Source organism: Myxine glutinosa, chromosome 14, assembly GCF_964187855.1.
Source record: "Myxine glutinosa chromosome 14, kmMyxGlut1.1, whole genome shotgun sequence".
Taxonomy (NCBI): domain Eukaryota; kingdom Metazoa; phylum Chordata; class Myxini; order Myxiniformes; family Myxinidae; genus Myxine; species Myxine glutinosa.
In genome coordinates, this window is record NC_136274.1 from 38,645,088 (window position 1) to 38,665,724 (window position 20,637).

General features: G+C 42.4%; 1 protein-coding gene across 6 annotated transcripts in view; it reads left to right on the top strand.

The window, feature by feature from the left end:
* The window catches only part of KMT5A (lysine methyltransferase 5A), a 38,893-nt gene extending 18,519 nt beyond the window's left edge, over positions 1–20,374 (top strand). For all 6 annotated transcript variants that reach the window (XM_078768359.1, XM_078768360.1, XM_078768361.1 and 3 more), the window contains exons 5-8: positions 7,107–7,194; positions 18,738–18,797; positions 18,896–19,086; positions 19,369–20,374. In XM_078768359.1, the coding sequence (XP_078624485.1) occupies positions 7,107–7,194; positions 18,738–18,797; positions 18,896–19,086; positions 19,369–19,579 (550 nt within the window). In that variant the 3' untranslated portion in view covers positions 19,580–20,374. The remainder of the gene's footprint in view (positions 1–7,106; positions 7,195–18,737; positions 18,798–18,895; positions 19,087–19,368) is intronic.
* Positions 20,375–20,637: the final 263 nt, after the last annotated feature.

Below are 20,637 nucleotides of genomic sequence, written 5' to 3' on the forward strand. Positions count from 1 at the left end.
CTGATTGCTCCACTGCAAATTGCACTTGGGGTGCAGCTGCAGCACCATTTCGCCTCTCGTTTCCTTATTGATTCACTGCATGCACATGGGTACTGCAGCTCATACAAGGAAGTCACACGTTTCAACCAAAATGCAGCTGTATACCAGGGTACGGACATACCCAACCACAAGGGAGAATTTGTTCAATATGCAGCTGACAACGTCGACCACAACATTAGAACCTTAGACGGACACAACACCTTCCATGGCATGGGGATAATAGCCATGATTACCGCTGGAACAACACAAGGACATCCGATTCCTAGAGCTCAGGTCACTGCCAGCGACATAGAAACAACTGGAAGAATCCAGATACAGTACCATAGAGCTGACGACCAGGCACTTGCAACCTTGACTTATGGGAGCATGCCTATCATGAGAGCCCATGATCCCACAGCCAACTTTGATGTACTGTGGAAGACGTCACTGCTGTTCAAGATACCAAGACCTGCATGGTCCGGGATGATGCAACTCTTACATCGTGGTGTCCAGCATTCAAAATCGTCTGTCCTGTTTCTCCCAATGATTGATTTGAGCTCGAGCGACACTACATGCATCTACTCCACTCTCAACTACATTGCGCAACATGCTAAACAACATGATGTACCTACCATCATCACCTTTGATCAGCCACTATGGTGGAAGGCATTGTCGATCATTCTCTCGGAGCCAGATGGAAGCCCCATGCGATCGTATTGTGGTAAGGCTAGGTGCCTTTCATATGGAAATGAGTTTCCTTGGCAGCATAGGGGCACCTCATGGGTGGTTCTGGGTTGAAGGAGCTGCTAGAACTCATATACGCACCAAATGCAGTGGATCACATCCTAACAGGAAAAGCAATTTCCAGGGCTGTACGGGCACACATCCTCCTGGATGCTGTCCTGAATGCACTCCTCCTGTCTGATCCTCTTGGAGGAACACAATACAGAACTGCAGAAGACTTGCCAGTTCGGGATGAAGATGCAATGAGTGGCTTGGCCGATGATGATGTGATTCATCCAGATGTGAGTAAAGCAAGGACCCTGTATGATGCGTTGATGAAAGGCACACGATCTTCCAACGATGTAGCAAGTGATCCAATCCTTGACAAGATCAGCAAAGTCTTTCAAACACAGACAGAATCATTGACCAAAGACCGAACAGCGAAACTGTGGTTACAGTATATGGATATGGTGAAGATCTTAAGAAAATTCATCAAAGCCGAGCGTATGGGAAACTGGTCCCTGCACCTCAAAGCTGTATCTGATATGTTACCATATGTAGCAGCCTCAGGTCATTCACTCTATGCTAAGTCTGCCAGGATTTACCTGCAAATAATGCACAGCTTAGAACAGGACTATCCAGATGTGCACCGTAAGTTTACTCAGGGCTTCCATGTCGCCCGAAGAAGTAGTAGAGCTTGGGCTGGAATTTCCTCAGACCTGATGATTGAGCAAGTACTCATGAGAAGTATGAAGACCAGCGGGGGGTTAACAAGAGGAAGAGGAATGACAGAGCAACAACGGTTAACGTGGCTTTTGTCCATGCCGGCTTGTTCGGAGACGAACAGATCGATGCAAGAGCTCACTGGAGTGAAGTACAGCACAGGTGAACAGAACAAAGAGATGGGCAAAACCAGGCAGCATCGCGACATGCAAGATACAAGTACACTACAGGTCGCTCTAGTTGACAGAAATCCTTTCAAGTGTCATCCATCCCTCAGGAACATAATGACTGGTGTCAACGCTGGCAGTAAGGTTGATGTCGACAATGCCAAGCTCATTGGAGACAAGATCATGCACTCCATGACAAATCAATCAGTTGTCCACTACACGTTCAAGCGCAAAGACCAAGCCACCACATTTCTGAAGGCCAGATCATCGGTGCGAGTTGGTAAAGACCAGGTACAGATAGACCCAGAACTGCTATTCCAGCGTCTCATCATCATCTCAAAATCTGCTGAAGATAAGGAAGAGATGTTTCGCTTTGAGTTATGCCCTCATCCACCTGCGCTGTTTGATGAAAAGCTGATGCTACGTGAAGCCCAGAAGTCCGTACTCGGAGATGCTATCTGGTCTAAACTTGAACCAGGTACCATAGAGTCAATCAGCGAAATCCAGTATGTCTTGGATGGTGGAAGTCTGCTGCACCGTATACCATGGCCAAGTGGTTCACCAACATATCGAGAGATCTGCATGCTCCACTGTGACTATGTTACAAGAAAGTACGGAAAGGCCATCGTAATATTTGATGGATATCTTGGTCAATCAACCAAGCACATGACCCACCAGAGGCGAGCAGCAGGTAGAGGTGGACCAGAAGTGACTTTCACTGATGACATGAAGTTGACCATGAAGAAAGACGTCTTCCTGGGAAACCTCAACAACAAACAGAACTTCATCAACATGTTGAGCAGATACCTCCGGCTTTCTGGATGCCAGACCCATCATTCCCAGGAAGATGCTGACCTGCTAATCATCCAGACCGCAGTCAGTTCGGCGAACATGAGGAACACAGCCCTTATAGGAGAAGACACAGATCTGATCGTCCTACTCTGCTTCTACGCAAACCTAGAAGCACACGACTTGTTTGTGTATAGTCAGGCAAAATCCACTACAAAACCAAACCACATCTGGAATGTGAAGTCCATGAAACGTCAGCTAGGTGCAGCTGTGTGTGAAAGCATCCTATTCATACACGCAGTATTGGGATGTGACACGACGTCTCGACTGTACGGCCTTGGCAAAGGAGCGTCACTGAAGAAATTCATGATGAGCACACTCTTCCAAACTCAATCCCAACAGTTCTTGGCTGAGGATGCATCACCAGATGTGGTCGAGGCTGCAGGAGAGATAGCACTCGTGTGTCTCTACAAGGGTAAACCTGATGAAAGTTTGGATTCCCTCAGGTACAAGCGGTTTTGTGAACAGGTCGCAGTCAAGACTTCGAAGATACTCCCACAGACCTTACCGCCCACATCTGCTGCAGCGAGATATCACAGCAGACGGGTGTATCTGCAAATACAGCAGTGGAAAGGAAACAACAGCCTACAACCAGTGGATTGGGGCTGGAGAATGAGCGACGGCAATCTTGTTCCTGTTATGACCGACCTCCCTCCAGCACCTCAGGATTTGTTGAATGTTATCCGGTGCAACTGTTCGACCGATTGTGGTTCCGCACGGTGTACATGCCGCAAGAACAACTTGGAGTGTTCTCCTGCTTGTGGTCAGTGCCGTGGATCTGGCTGTACCAACTCCGTCCTGGACAGTTTCAGCGACGACGATGACGAGGAAAATGCTGATTAGGTAGTGGACTGTTGTTATAGACTGTTACATGCAGATGAATCAGTTAATTGTGGACATTTTTTTACTTTTAAGCGAATCCTTGACTTCCGACAGTATTTTATGAGTCAGTATTATTAGTTTCTCTATATGTGATTTTATTATGAGTTTGTGATTTTAATCAACAAAATGTGCCATAATTCTGAAACAGTCATGACAAGTGATTCATGTATTTGCATATCAGTGATCAGTATTTAGCTATTGGGAATTTTGTTTACGTGCTTATTTTTTTGTTCCGTACGGGCCGTACTGGGGCTGTAACATGCTGTAATTCCTGATATTAAAAGTATAATTATATACCATGTGCTCAGAATGTATCGCAAAATGTGAACAAATCGTACCGCAAAAGGATGAAAAGGGGGGTCCATGTACCAGTGATTTTGACAGACACCCCATATTTTTAGAGCTTTAGACTTTTGATATGTTATCTGGTATATATTACTGCATACAATTTCGCACTGATATGTAGTGTTGCAGTTTTTTCCTATCTGGCCCCATATTTGGGCTAAATGGCTTGGACTATTACTGGCATAGGTACTCAGTGATGAGAATATGAAGCAAGGTGGGGGTGGAGGGAGTGAGTGAGCGGATGTGTGGGGGGGGGGGGGGGGAGGAGAGTGGAAGGGAAGGACAAGGGATGGGGAAGGAGAGACAGAGAGGTGAGGGAAGAGGGGAGACAGACATGGGTGGGGGAGAAAAAAAAAAAGAGAGGGGAGGGGGTGAGGGTGGCAGAGATGTTTTTTTATTTATTTATTATTATTATTATTAATACAAGATCGAGGCTCGTGAAAGAGCTAACATTAATCACACCAAAAAGTCAAACCAACTCACAAAACACAAAATAAGGGGAGTGGTAGACAAGATGGGGAGAGGGGGGGAAGGACACAAACACAACATTTGAGAGCAAGGACATCGAGAGAACTGTGGGAGGGAGGGAGCTCATGGGGAGGTGGGAGAGGTATAAAACATATGGACACTGCAAGGACTTCCAGGAAAGAAGTTGGAATTTCAAAAAAGTGTATCTGGGGTGAAAATTAGCGGGAGTAGAAAAGATCAAGGTTTTGGATGGGGGAAGATAAGAGATGGTGGTGAACAGCTGTTTTAAAGACCTGGGGGGAGGAGTGGGATTGAAGGGAGTGGGGGAGTTTGTTCCAGAAGCGGCAGAACCTTAGATTGGCATGTTATTATGTTATGCTTAAATATGTTATGATAATATGTTATGCTTAAATAAATAACCACTGCCATTTATGGCATATATACCCATTGGCCAAAGGCACAGAATTCCGTGGGGTAAAAGACCATTTCCAATTTTAAGTTTGAAACATGCACACCACACACATATATATATATACTGTATATGTATATATATATATATATATATATATATATATATAAATAAATTAAATAAATAGACTAATAGGCATAGCAGGAGGAGGGCCAATTTCATTAAATTCGATTTTTAATTTGATATATTTTGCCCTCCTTACTCGGATATGTCCCCATCGAGTATACACTATATAGGTGTGACTGCAGAAGCCTTGCCGTCGATTCCGCTGCTAATTATTTTCATTGGACTCTATTCCCGCTGCTCCGCTTTAGGAGTGGAGGAATGGTTGATCAGAGTAGTGATGGCAATGTACAAAAGAGCGCGCACAGCTGTAAGGACGAAGGACGGGAACAGTGGTGAGTTTGAGGTGAAGGTGGGAGTGCATCAGGGGTCGGTACTAAGTCCACTACTATTTGTAGCTGTGATGGAGGTGCTGGCTCGGAACGTAAAGGAGGGTTTACCGTGGGAGTTGTTGTATGCAGATGATCTGGTGTTGATTGCAGAAAGTATGGATGGACTGAAGGAGACAATGAACAAGTGGAAGGAATGTATGGAGACGATAGGTCTGAAGGTGAATATCGGAAAAAACAAAGGTGATGGCAAGTGGTAAAGCTTTGGTGAGGTGGAAAGAACTGGGAAGTGGCCATGTGCTATGTGCAGGAAGGGTGTCGGAGTGAACTCAATTCAATGTACAATGTGCGCTGAGAGGGTCATTAACCAGTGTGGCAGCTACATTCAAGTGTAAGGTGTGCACAGAGGGAGCTGCAGATGGAGGAAATGTTGAGTTGGATCTTGGAGACGGTGTGAAGCTGGAAGGTGTGAAAACATTTTGTTACCTAGGAGACATGCTGAATGGAGAAGGTGGATCAGACTCGGCAACGGTTGCTCGAGTGAGTTGTGCATGGAAGAAGTTTTGGGAACTGAGTGGCGTGCTGATGAGGAGGGGAGTGTCGTTGAAGCTGAAGGGAAAGCTGTATGCTGCATGTGTGAGAAATGTTATGATTTATGGGAGCGAGACATGGGTAATGAACGTGGAGCAGCAACGAAGGCTGGAAAAGGTGGAAATGCGAATGGTTCGGTGGATGTGTGGAGTATCGTTGAGAGAGAGGAAGCCAAATGATGAATTGCGAAAGATGATGGGAATAGAGCCTGTGATGGATGCTGTGAAGAGAAACAGTTTGAGATGGTTTGGTCATGTGTTGAGGAAGGATGAAAGTGACTGGTTGAGAAGAGTGATGGAAATGAATGTGGAAGGAAGTAGAGGACGGGGAAGACCGAGAAAGACTTGGCTAAAGATAGTCGAAGAAGAAATGCGGGCCAGGGGGTTAACAAGGGGAGATGCAGAAAATGTAGAAGATTGTCATGGGGACCGCAAGGCTAACCCCCGCTCTTGCAGGGAAAATGGCCTTTAAAATGCCTGTTGTTGTTGTTGTACTCTATTCCTGCTGGTTAATTATTTTCGTTTTACTCAATAAAGTTAAACTTTAGGCACATTCCTTAATATTTTCTTCACTCAATATAATTGGTAGAACAGTACAAAAAGTTACATTTAATGATTTGGCAATATGGAGAAGGAGGAAGGACAGCCTTGCTGAAAGCTGAGTAAAAGGTATACACTTAGTTATAAGAATCGCTAATGTGTTAAATTTTGTCAGATTTCACTGCAGATTTTGATATTTAAGTGTATCGGATCCGATCCTGAAATCCGAATCCAGATTTTGATTATATTTTTAAATTGGTACGTGATAGTAGATGGTGTTTCCAAGCCAAGGCATATTTCAATAGGCCGGAACAAATGGTAGCTGAAGAACCCTGCGATGCGACAGTGTGCTGACCAAGATGGCGGACTGCCATTTTGGTAAAGGTGTTAGGGGTTTTTGTTATGAGCACCTCGATAATTATCTTCAAAAAGGGTGTTTTAACACACCCAAACACCCGGGTTTCATTCATGCACTCCATTGGAAGTCGAGAATGATGCATGCAAAGTTTGGGGTCACTAGGTTTCATGGTTTTGGAGTTGTGGAGAAGACACACACACACACACACACACACACACACACACACACTGACACTGCCTGCATGTGGTGCATGTGGTGCCATAACGTGTCGACGTTGGTGCCTTCGAACCACTCATCAGGTGAAGAACGGGGCTTCCCCACCCCATTTGCTTCCCTTTACTTGCTCTCTCCAATTAACTGCACTAACTAATTGGTGAATCTAACATTTTATATGACCCCCTGACCCTGAAAGTCAATATGACTACTGGGTTAAAGAAAATGCTTAAACATGGGACTGTTATTGGTGACGGCATCTGTGTAGGCCTGGTCAATCCTTTTGCAATTGTTCAGCTGATATTGATCGTGTACATACACGATTTTTGTAGGATTTGTGATTGATAACATTTTTTACTTTGGTGCCAGGTATAACAATGACACCTCTCAAAATCGGAAGGTCACCGATTACTTTCCAATAAGAAGAAGTGGTCGGAAGTGCAAGTCAGACATCCAGGTAAATTATACATTTTAAGATGACCATGACTTGTGTTTTATTGAAATGAGATGGAGTTGTTTGAAGAAGGACATGCGGGGTTAAAATTTCAAATTGAAGCTGACATGTCTCAAGTAATATTGCCTATATTTTTAAAAGAGCGAAATAAGCATGAAAATAAATGGTAGTAATATTACATGTATCACTTGACAATACTTAAATCAATCCACTTTCCTTTTGTAGACGGTATGCACTTGCAAGTTGCACAATCTCCATTGCATGTGTTTGTGCATCACCATTGAACAGGTTTTCGAAGTAAGAGAAAGTGAGTTAGTCTTTGCATTCATCCACTAAAAGATGTACATCACACATCAGGTGTCATTGGGGTCACAGAAGCAATGTAAATGTTGGTGTGCTTCCTCTTCTTGGCTTTTCAAGTGGAATTGGGCCAGTGGATGTATGAGTGCAAAGTGCTCCATCATATACTCTTTACATCTTTCTGGGATTCACAAATAGTGAATGATAGTTTTTTTTTTTTTTCGTGACTGCAGGATTTATTTATCTCTCATCCTGATTTGTATCAGTTTCCATATTGGAAGATAATTAAATCAAATGCCTCCCATTATAATCATCGCTGTGAGTCCTCGCTGTACGTCGCTACACTATACGTTGTTTCAGTTGAACGTCGTCGACCAATTACTACCTTTTGTGCGATTACACGTCGAAGGTTTGACTTGTTTCGCTATTAACACGTTTCAGTTGCATGGAACGACTTTACGTGTGCACAGAGGAGCATCGATGAGGTTGTTTGTAGTCGCAGTGAGGAGATGGAAAACGTGGAGAAATAAAACTTTTTTTTTTTTCTTTCTCTTTCTTTTAGAGTCAATGCTAGTGGAAGAGCTAGAACAATAAACGGATCAGGCTTTCAATGTGGTTTGAAGACATGAACCAGCACCATGTGCCCCTGACATTTTCAGCAATTCAGGCAAAACCCCGCAGTTTGTACCGTGACTTGAGTGGAGCTAGGAGGAATCCTTCAATTTGAGCAGAGGTTCGAATGATTTAAGCGCTGATTTAAAGATTAAAGTGAGTTAAGGTGATTACCCTGTATCATGTTGTTGAAACTTTTCTCCTACTTGAATATACTGCAGTTATTGTAAATTTTTAATCTTTATATAAAGTTGTCTGAGATGGGAGCAACGTTTTGCAGGAATGCATCCGTCCCATCCCCCTTATAACATGTATTACTATAGGAAAATACATTCTGCTATACGTTACGCCATTATACAGTGCGTCACACATTCCAGAAACGCATTTATGACGTAGAACGAGGACTTGCTGTTGTTATCCTGCGCACGCAAAGTGAAAAGTGGAGTTAAGCAATTGTTTCATGTCCGTCTGTCAAACTGTCTGTTTTATCAGTTCATGATCGCCGTTTTAAATTGTTATATTTTGAACACTAATCGGAACATGAATAGGAAGAAAGGTCTTTCGTTTTAATGCAATTGTCCCGATTACACATGCACAGAGAGGGGTGAGATCATATTTTTACTCTGTCTGCCTGTCTGGCAGTCAAACAGAATTGAAAATCATTTCAAACAGGAAACTTACTATTTTTGAGGATGTCATAATGGACACAAACAACAGACATGAAGAACTTATCTAATGTGTTGGATAGGATGATCTAATAGACACTGGGAAACATGGTGGTAAAACTCGGAATTAATTAATTTACATGAATTTTAAAATCTTTATTTTATTTAAATTTAACTACTGTATATACTTGGAGTGTACAAACACAAATCGATTGTCATAATACTTCCAAGAACCTCCAGTTTTGCAGTACCTGTACTTCAATTTAATTAAGCTAGTACACCTGCTCACTCCAGGAGCGGTGGGTGGAGTCACCTGCTCACTCCATAATAATTGTCTTAAAACCACATTGCCAATTGTTATGAATATTTCTTATGTTAGACAGATCTACCAACATCCCTGTTCTCTACTGTTGTGCTTGTGTGTTCTCTACTGTCCCCCTCTTGTCTCCGCTCCCTTCATTGTATGTTTTATGTGTCTGTGCATGTTTTCATGTTCAATGTGTTAGCTCTTACACGAGCCTTGATGCTGAATACAAAAAGAAAATAAAAAAGAGCAGGTCATTGTGAAGATCAAACCGTGCCTCACCATTCGTGATTTACTTCCATGAGGGTGTTGGTTGGGGGAGGGGCAATATCACACGTCACAAAAACCCCTTGGGGAGGAGGGATTGCAGCCTTATAAAAACGACACTAAGTTATTTATACACCTTAATATAACATTATTTGTGACCTGTGACTTATCTCACCCTGGGTTTCCTCCTTTTAGTTTGTTGTTAAACAACATTACCAACTGTTTCAAAAGGTAATCATATGTTTGTGGTTTATAATATTGTTATAACTAGCACGAAATTTTTAATTCTCGTAGGAGTGCTCCCACAAAAATGGCATGCTAAGTTATTGGTGCAGATCCTGCCTCTGTCGACGTACTAAGGGGGGGGGGGGGGGGGGTTAGTCCCCGGTTCCCCTCAGACACCGGGCCCATGGGCCGTCGATCACAAGGCGAAACTTGTGCCCGGCGAGTTGCGGAGCAACTCCAATCACGGGTCGAAGGGTTATCGATCGTGATCCAAATACCTTCAAGACCACGTGGCCGGGAAGACCGAGAATTGAACCCCTCGCATTCCCACACCTATTCCAATCGGGTGCGCCGAGCGGGTCGCACGGTGTGGGTTGCGGTTTTACCCTGCGTGTTCTACGGGCCTAATTGAGCAACCGTATTCGGTTTCGGACGATGCTGGGTCAATGGGGAAAGAGGACGCACAAGAGCAGGTGGAGAGGAAACAAAATGTACACGTTTTATTTACAAAAAGCACAGATAAAGAACGAGCAACAGACTTAACAATTCTTACCTATCTAATCTCGACACATAGTCCGGCAGCTAAGCTAAATATAGCATAACAATTGTGCATTTTGTGAGGAAAGCACCAAATTTGGCACACTAGTAGACTATCATATTATGAAAAGATCTGGATATTGGGCCATCTCAGATTCAGAGATTTGATTTTTGCAAGATTTGCAGATTTTGCAGATTTGCAAGCTGAGATTGCAACGCCAGGGACGGCCGACTCCTTCCTGCGAGCTGCCCACGTCACCCGCACAAGAAGAGCTCATCAAATCACTGCAGTGGCACTGCACATCCTGCAACACCGTGCGTATGAATGCCACTGTATGACATATGCTGATGATGCAGAAGACCTGCCTGAGTTCGAAGACCGGTGTCACCAGAGAGGAGAAGACATTCCCAACTTTCAGTACTGGGCAACTGTGCTGGAACTAGAGATGTTGGTACTGGTCTACGTGCGTTCTCTGCGGCAGGCTTCATTCACGATGTACCTTGATGCCCTGACGGAACTGGTCCCATGGTTCCATGCCTTAGACCACACACACTATGCCAGGTGGGTCCCCGTTCACCTGAGGGACATGGTTGCACTCCCAATGAAGCACCCAGATGTAGCCAGAGAATTCAGGGCTGGCAACTTCACTGTTCTCTTCGATCCCAATCGAATCGAAATCTTGCAAAAATCAAATCTCTGAATCTGAGATGGCCCAATATCCAGATCTTTTCATAATATGATAGTCGACTAGTGTGCCAAATTTGGTGCTTTCCTCACAAAATGCACAATTGTTATGCTAAGTTGCCCCACTAACAGGTGCCTGACACACTCGCACACACAGGGAATGAATTACACACTGGTTAGGCTCCTACCGGTGGACGTGCGGCTACTAACTCGGGTCCAGCAGTTCCCGAGCATGGCGCCCGGGTCGATCCGGACGTGCCGCTTGAGGACGAAGGAGAATGGCAGCACGGAAGAACCAGCTCGGAGGTCTGTCAGCTTTAAGGATGAACGAGGAGAGAGAGCTCGAAGAATGATCGGCACGGTCCTTTATCAGGTGGAATCCCCTTCTAGAAGGTTCCACGGCCTATCAATGATCGATGTTGGTCACGTGCGGTCATTCAGCCCCACCCCCTTCTGGAAGGTTCCACGACCTACAATTGGTCACAGCTAGTCACGTGCGGTCATTCATTCAGCCACGCCTCCCTCTGGAAGGTTTCCACGGCCCGTTCTTCCACTGGTCGCAGTTGATCACGTGCGGTTATTCATTCATGAACCAACGTTTGCTTCGAGGGGTTGGAATCCTGGCTAACTCAACACATATCTGCTTTAATTACTACACAATGGGAAGGGAGCTAATCTTTACATTTAATAAGAAATAACTGACTGCTGCAGGCTACATGTTGTCGTGTAATTAACTAGGGGGGTGGGAGGGGGGGGGGGTCTTTTATTGCAAAACCGTAACATTATTTATACACTTTAACACTGCGTTTGCTAAAGGAGAAAACGCCACTTGGGGAGAGGGACATTATTGATATTAATATTGTTTTATAACATTAATATTATGCTTTTGTCATTAGCGTTATTACTTTTGTTATTAGAAGTGACCTTGAAAAAATGCTGTGATAAGCTATCTTAATACAGATATACACTACTCGCAATAAGTTAGGGATATTGTGGGAGTGAGTTTAATTTTTGTTTAGGGTTAGGATCTTGAAATCAAGAATGCTGTGTTTTTTCACACTTATTAATAACCATAGAATTAGGACCAACAACTTTTTTCAACATAATTAATACACAAAATCAACCACACCAAAGAACCTGCCAATATCCCTAACTTATTGTGAGTAGTGTACACCTCAACACGCAGTTCACCCAAGACAAAAAAAAATCCCCTTGAGGAGGGGGTGGGCGGGGAGGGAGGGGGGGGGGGGGGAAAGGAAGTCACTACAAACTTCATCATGTGACCGTTAGTCCTGTCAAGTTTGGTTGAGATTGGATGCGTATTGATTGAATGTATCGCTGTCAGATGGTGAGACACCAAATTGCGTATTTTAGAAGATATGCAATGGGGTGGTGTTCTGGACTACTTAAATAGCACTAAATTTTGGATTTTAAAGAAATGATTGTTAAAATAATTATTTTTATTAAAATTGAACACTGTGCGTGGTATCGTGTTCTATGAACTCTCCAGTAATAATAAAGGTTTAATCTTGTGTGGCATGTGTAACATTTGATAAAATGTGTTGATGTGCTTTATATAAATGAACAAGACAGAACAAGACAGAGCATTCAGAGATTGCAGACCCTCACCAGGACTTGTTTTGTGAGGTGTATTTTGTGCGATGGTGTGCAGATGATGAATTGATGTAGACTTATCTTCATACAGCAGACAAACAGACCTTTTTGCTTTCGTTGTATAGATTAATGTTCCAATCGTTTGTATTTTATAGACATATTTGGTTCCAATCATACATGCTCTGTAAACATACATTCTGATAGTACGTACTTTATACAAAAAACACGTTCCTAATAGCACGTACTTTATAGATCTACTTACATTCTAATAGTACATACTTTATAGGAAAAAAAAAAAAAAACACGTTCCCATTATCATGTACTTTATGTACAGTACTCGCATTCTCATAGTACTTACTTTATAGAAAAAAGACACGTTCCTAATAGCATGTACTTTATGGATGTACAGTACTCACATTCTAATAGCATGTACTTTATGGATGTACAGTACTCACATTCTAAATAGTACATACTTTATGGATGTACAGTACTCACATTCTAATAGTACGTACTTTATAGAAAAAAACGCGTTCCTAATAGCACGTACTTTATGGATGTACAGTACTCACATTCTAATACTATATACTTTATGGATGTACAGTACTCCCATTCTAATAGCACGTACTTTATGGATGTATAGTACGTACTTTATGGATGTACAGTACTCGCATTCTAATAGCACGTACTTTATGGATGTACAGTACTCACATTCTAATAGCACGTACTTTATGGATGTACAGTACTTGCATTCTAATAGCACGTACTTTATGGATGTACAGTACTCACATTCTAATAGCACGTACTTTATGGATGTACAGTACTCACATTCTAATAGTACGTAGTTTATGGATGTACAGTACTCACATTCTAATAGTACGTAGTTTATGGATGTACAGTACTCACATTCTCATAGTACGTACTTTATAGAAAAAAAAAACACGTTCCTAATTGCACGTACTTTATGATGTACAGTACTCGCATTCTAATAGTACGTACTTTATGGATGTACAGTACTCACATTCTAATAGCACATACTTTATGGATGTACAGTACTCACATTCTAATAGCACGTACTTTATGGATGTACTCACATGTATCGTACTCACATTCTAATAGTACGTACTTTATGGATGTACAGTACTCACATTCTAATAGTACGTACTTTATGTATGTACAGTACTCACATTCTAATACGTACTTTATGGATGTATAGTACTCGCATTCTAATAGTACGTACTTTATGGGTGTACAGTACTCGCATTCTCATAGTACGTACTTTATGGATGTGTAGTACTCACATTCTAATAGTACGTACTTTATGGATGTACAGTACTCACATTCTAATAGTACGTACTTTATGGATGTATAGTACTCGCATTCTAATCGTACGTAATTTATGGATGTACAGTACTCACATTATCATAGTACGTACTTTATGGATGTGTAGTACTCACATTCTAATAGTACGTACTTTATGGATGTGTAGTACTCACATTCTAATAGTACGTACTTTATAGAAAAAAATCGATCGTGTAGTTCCATTAAGTGTGACACAGTACGATGAATAGCATATAGTGTGTGGAATTTTTTGGATATCATTTAGCAGCGTTTGCCTTTGTTCATGTGGTCCTTGGCTGTATTTGACTTGAGAGCATTCCATGTATGTTAATACTGCTGTTCTGTTGTGGATAGCTTAATCCGATTCAACTGGTGTTGCAACATTTCCACCCCGGGTTACAGAGGAGCCGCATCAGGACAATGCATTTGGCATGGCAAGCATTCATTCCTCAATGTGCACATTTTGTTCATCGCACCAGAGATAATCCTCTAATTCCTACTGTGATGAGTAATGCAAACTAGGTGTCATGGGAATGCTCACAGAGCCTCCTTTACAGGCTATTCTATTGGCTGTTCACAAATAGATGCAGCACCAGAGGTTGTTTGAAGGAGCTTAGGCGAGGGAGCTTTTTTCAATGGGTCTCAAGAAGCGGTGGAAACGTGCTTTTCCAAACTGGCTCGATCAGCTTGCCTTTCTTGATGTGATTTGCATGTACACCAGCGACAGCTCTGCTCTCTTGGAGCGCATTCGCACTTTAGATTTCCTCTTGGACTGCAATGAATCGTGGGTGTTGGTGTGGATGTTTCTCTACTGGAAAACACTTTATTTAGCCATGCCGAGCATCCACCTTCCTCATTGTGCTTGGCTTGTTGGGGTCATTTGCTTGAAACCACGAAGATGTAGCGTGATTGACCGCAGTTCTACATGCACACATTCAGCGTACTTGTGAATTCATAGGATGCGATGTACATGGATTGAATAAAATTTTACTCCATCCATCTTTGCCAGGCTCAACATTTCCCAATTGCTTAGTGATCAACATTCCATAAAGCTAAACGTTTTTATGTGAACATTGGGGATTGTTTGTTTGGTGCCATTGTTATCAATGCTTGATGTTGGTGTTTGTTTGCTTCTTCACCTATCCCCCTTTTTTGGTTTTGCTTTTACATTGGTTGTAAGCTTAAGTAAATTAATATCACAAGGTGATGTCAAGCAGGTGTTTACTTTTGTTGGTGGAAATTTAAAGCTGGAATCAAAATATGGGGCCTAAAGTGTCCGCCTCGTTTTTATCCTACGCACGTCGCACAAAGCAGGGTTAAGTAATTAATTGGTCCACTCTTTCTGTCTTTCAATTTATTACATATGATCGAGAAACTACTTAAATTGAATTCTCCGATCTGAACATTGTAGAACACTACCCAGGACACTGTCTATCAGTATATTTTTATGGTCAAGGAACTACTTGATTTGAATTTAATTATATATTTTGAGCACTGTAGACCATAAATCGGAACATGAACCTGTTGTAGTTTAGCAGTACTTTGGCTCTAAATTTGGCAAATTGGATTGAATCTCGTCCTGATTATGCATGCCCACGGAGCGATAAAGCCATTGCTTCAGTCCGATAGTCAAACAAAATTGAACATTATTCCAAACCAGAAACAATGTTTTGAGGAACGTCTTAAAGGAGACAAACACCAGGTATGAATCTACATTAACAAAAGTGTGTGTGTGTGTGTGTGTGTGTGTGTGTGTGTGTGTGTGTGTGTGTGTGTGTGTGTGTGTGTGTGTGTGTGTGTGTGTTGTGTGTGTTGTGTTGTGTTGTGTTGTGTGTGTTGTGTGTGTTGTGTGCGCACGCGTCCATCTGTCCATCTCCATAACTCCAAAACCATGAAACCTAACGGCCCCAAACTTTACATGCATTCTAATCGACCTCCAAGGGATTGCATGATTGAAATCTGGGTGTTTGGGTGTGTTTTTGAAGATCATTTATGCCAACAGGCTTACCTTTGGTCAGCCTGTATTCAGGTCGCTCTGCTTGGGGTCTTAATTCTGCCATTTTGTCCATTCTACTCAAGTATGCCTTGCCACAGAACAGGTCGGTTTCTGTACAATAAAGATTTATATCTACAGTAATACAGCTGATCTTCATACCTACAAATTGCTGTATTCCTGTATACATTGCAAACCTTGTAAATGCCAATGTTGGTGCCTTTAATTACCGCAAAGATCGAGAATCTCTTCACCTGAACCGAATTTCAAAATTTAAACTCTGGAATTGACCTCAGCAGCATTTTTGACGATTAAAAAAAAGTGTTAATTTGTCTAGTTTGGACATTGTGGGACACTGCGGGCATCTCAACAGTATGCTTATCAGGAGTGCTTAAGCCGCTTGTTGAGCGCTCTACAAACAGCTTGGTAATGAACACCCTGCGAGATGGAACACCACTGCTCCTTCCTCAGATTGCTCGGCTTCTACTGGACGAAATCGGCTGCAAATTTCACAAGTAAATGCTTTGTACATTGAGGTAATATGTTCCAAATTTCAGCAACGTCTGTCTCCACATTCTTGAGGTTTATTTAGAAAACCCTCAAATCCACGTTGGTGTCTGTCAGTCCGGCTGTCCGTCCAAAATGTGTTGGCGCTCATATCTCAAGGGCTATACATTGAAACTAGCTGAAACTTGGAATATACATCATACTCATGATGTAATGTGTCACATATGCAGTCGGCCAAAGTGGAAACGAAGCATGTTTGGCAGTGAACACAAACAGCATTGGTTGCATGTTGTGCACACAATATCTTGAAAGCGATTTTCATCTCCACGCCTGAAATTTTGCAACTGTACGTTTCGCAAGGCCAGTCAAGGCCAGATATCATCAACCACGGAGGTTAAGAATGACATTGGTTAAGTTGACATGGAATGTCCTCTCTAATCCTGTTTTTTTTCTTTTTTTCTTGCATTGGTTCACATCAGCTGTCTCGATTAAAATTAGTCGTTTCCTCCTCCCCCGCCCCCGTCCCTCAAGGTGGTGTGTCGTTTCCCTTTTCTTTACTCCTTTATTCTTGATGTGTCAGCATTTGGTTACCTTTGTTCACACACTGAGATTATCAGCTGTAAGGCAGGTATTTCTGCCTTCAACGTGACCATATTAGCTATGCAATGTGTTTTCGTGGTCATTCCTATGATGAGGACCACATGCCTTTTATCATCACCTGTCATTTTTGTGAAAGCATTTAGATTTGTGGTTTCAGGTAGAGGTTGTCACTTTATAAATCACAACACCAGTTGTACAGTCACGTGAAAAAGTAAGTACACTCCATGTAAAGTTTTGACTTTTTCAACATATTTCAACATACAGCTATTTGATCTTCTTTTCAACAATATTGAGAGATAAAGGTGATATAAAATAACAAATATCATGAAACATTTACATTTTGTAGTCCATTGTATAATTTAAATAAACATAAATGCAAATTTCGCGTGTGGAAAAAGTAAGTACACCCTTGGCTCTAATAGGTGGTATTGCCCCCTTTGGCAGAAACAACCTCAAGTAGACGTTTCTTATACCTGTCTACCAGTCTCTGACCGACTGGGAGAAATTTTTGCCCACTCCTCCATGCAGAATTCTTTCATCTGTGCGATGTTTAAGGGGTTTCTTGCATGCACAGCTCGTTTCAAATCCCCCCACAACATCTCGATGGGATTTAGATCCGGGCTTTGACTTGGCCATTCCAGAGCCCTCCATTTCTTTCTTTTCAGCCATTCCTTGGTGTATTTACGGGTATGTTTAGGGTCATTGTCATGTTGCAAGGTCCACCTTCGGTTGAGCTTCAACTTTCCGACAGATGGCCTCACATTATCCTCAAGCACTCTCTGGTACAATGAAGAATTCATAGTGGATTCTATGATGGTGAGCTGCCCAAGCCCTGATGCAGCAAAGCTGCCCCAAACCATAATATTTCCACCACCATGCTTTACAGTTGGTATCAGGTTCTTGTGGTCAAATGCTGTCTTTGGTTTTCGCCAAACATGTCTTCTGGTACTGTGGCCAAATAGCTCTTCCTTTGACTCATCTGTCCAGAGCACATTGTTCCAGAAGTGCTGGTCTTTGCCTAGGTGTTCATTGGTAAACTTTAGTCTTGCCCTGATGTTCTTTCTGGACAGCAAAGGTTTCCTCCTGGCACACCTCCCATGTAGATCAAATTTGTGCAGCCTCTTTCTAATGGTAGACTCGTGCACTTTGACATCAACAGTGGCAAGAGCTACCTGTTGGTCCCGTGATGACATTCTGGGGTTCTTCGAGACTTCTTTCAGCATCTTGCGGTCTGCTCTCGGGCTGAACTTGCTGGGACGGCCTGGCTTGAACAAGTTGGCAGTTGTTTGGAATCTTCTCCACTTGTAGATGATCTTCCGGACAGTCGAATGATTGATTTCAAATTGTTTGGAGATCTTTTTAAATCCCTTCCCAGACTCGTAGGCATCTATAACCTTCTTTCTGAAGGCCTCAGAGAGCTCTTTTGATCTAGGCATGGTGACGTTGCACACTTCAACAACAAAGAGCAAACCAAACTAAATGTCTGAGGTTCAAATAAGACAGGTTTTTCCAAGATCCTCTCTAACGATGTTCTAATCATTTGCACCTGAACTGGTGCACCTGATTCAAATTTTAGGTATTTGAAGTAGTGATAAATGTCGGGGTGTACTTACTTTTTCCACATGCGAAATTTGCATTTATGTTTATTTAAATTATACAATGGACTACAAAATGTAAATGTTTTATGATATTTGTTATATTATATCACCTTTATCTTTCAATATTGTTGAAATGAAGATCAAATAGCTGTATGTTGAAATATGTTGAAAAAGTCAAAACTTTACGTGGGGTGTACTTACTTTTTCATGTGACTGTATGTTGTTTAAATGATCTTCACGTGCAGGTACTTGAGCGTTGTTGCACACACCTTTATGTGGCTCTCCATATTTATTCTTGCAGGTTGAGAAAAAGAAAAAGATCGATGAATCCATCACTTGTGGCATTGAAGATGGCATGGAGGTGAGGTGTGAGTGGTACGAGCATTGTCGGTAAAATGGGAGTGGTATGAGGAGGTGAGCGTCATGACCGGACATGAGCTTGTGCTTTGTCTCTAACAGGTGCAGGACATGGAAGGTAAAGGCCGGGGTGTGATTGTCACACATCCTTATTCCCGTGGGGATTTTGTCGTCGAATATTCAGGAGAGCTTATCAAGCTGACCGACGCCAAGTTGAGAGAAGCAAAGTATGCGGAGGATCCCGGCACAGGCTGCTACATGTACTACTTCTGCTTCCAAAACCAAACCTATTGGTAAGGTAATGTATTTGGAATCACAGGAGGGATATATATTACTTTGTCCAATGATTTTTAATAAATCCGGTCAGATTCACGTGTGGAGTAGGTAAATGTTATTCAAATTGACCATAAGGTCCTCAAATTACAATCTGCTAGATACTTACGATTTGTTAAATAATATAATAATAAGCACTTTCCACTTGGTATCAAACGCACGTTATCTTATTGTACTGTTTGAAACTTTTACTTTGCGAAGTGCAACAGACTGTTCATTAATCAGTAATGGTCGGGGGGCAGTGTGGACGCCACAAAGGAGACCGGTCGCTTGGGCCGCCTGGTGAACCACAGCAAGGTTGGGAACTGCCAGGTGAGGCTGCACGCAGTCGGCGATACGCCCCATCTCATCCTCGTCGCCTCGAAGCACATTAATACCGGGGAGGAACTCCTGTACGATTACGGAGATCGTAGCAGCGCATCGCTCGCCGCGTATCCCTGGCTCCGATACTGAGGGCTGGTCCAAACCGATGTGCCCTGCTGCCTATGTCTCAATTTATTCCTCGTCCAAGGCAGTGCAAAAGTTGCCTTAGTTCTACAGGTACTCAGCCCATAATCTTTAAGGTCAACCCTTGATCCTGCCCCTGCCTTTACGGGTCATTTGGCTCATCTGGAAGCTTGGATCTGGGTGAGGTGACCACTTGCTGCTCTGGGCTGATTTTGGGTGCATGGCCTGACTATCACATTGCTTGATGCTGTACTGGCAGAGGGAATGCTTCCACTCCCCCAGTATGCTCAAGTGCTGGTGACCTTTCCTTATTTTCTACAATACTCCAAGCTAACTTGAGCAAATGTTTTTGTTGCAATTTAAATGACACAGGAACTGTCTTTGAAAGCACCCTAAAGATGCCCAGGAATGCTTTGAGATGAACATATCAAAACAGGTGCTCCATAAGCAACTTTACCTCCTTTAAAAGGCTGAGGTTTGAAATGTTTTCTTTGTCGACCCTTTTATTTCTGTGCATTTTCATTGCACATGGCCACATTGCCTATTTATTGAGATTTATGTTCAGGCCTTGTTTTAAACATCGCAACCCTGCAACCTTCAATCTCGCCTTCCTATCTTAAATTTACGAGCTGTCTCATGCACTAGCTGGAACAGTGTCAAATGCACTCCCCATCTCGTACAAGCCAGAATTTTACAAACAACTGCATTTTAGGCTTTTATGTAGCACTTGCAATTGTGCAAAATGAATAATGTAATAAAGCGTAAGTCTTGTTTGAAGAGAGCCCGAGTCTCTTTCCAATGCACCTTGTGTTGTGTGTTCATTTAGATTTTTATTTTATTTAGGTGTATGAAATATAATTGTCTGAAGGTCCAACTTTTACTTCTTTTGTGTAAGTAAGGTAGGACAGATTTTGGCAGTGTTGCCATCCCATAACATGGCTGTGGAAGCCAGTTCCACCAGTTCCAGGAGTCTTTATAAGATCTGCCCAAGTATGCAAACAAAATTATACATAACCACAAGAAGTGTTTCCACATTGGCCAATAGATTTTTCTACATTGCCCGC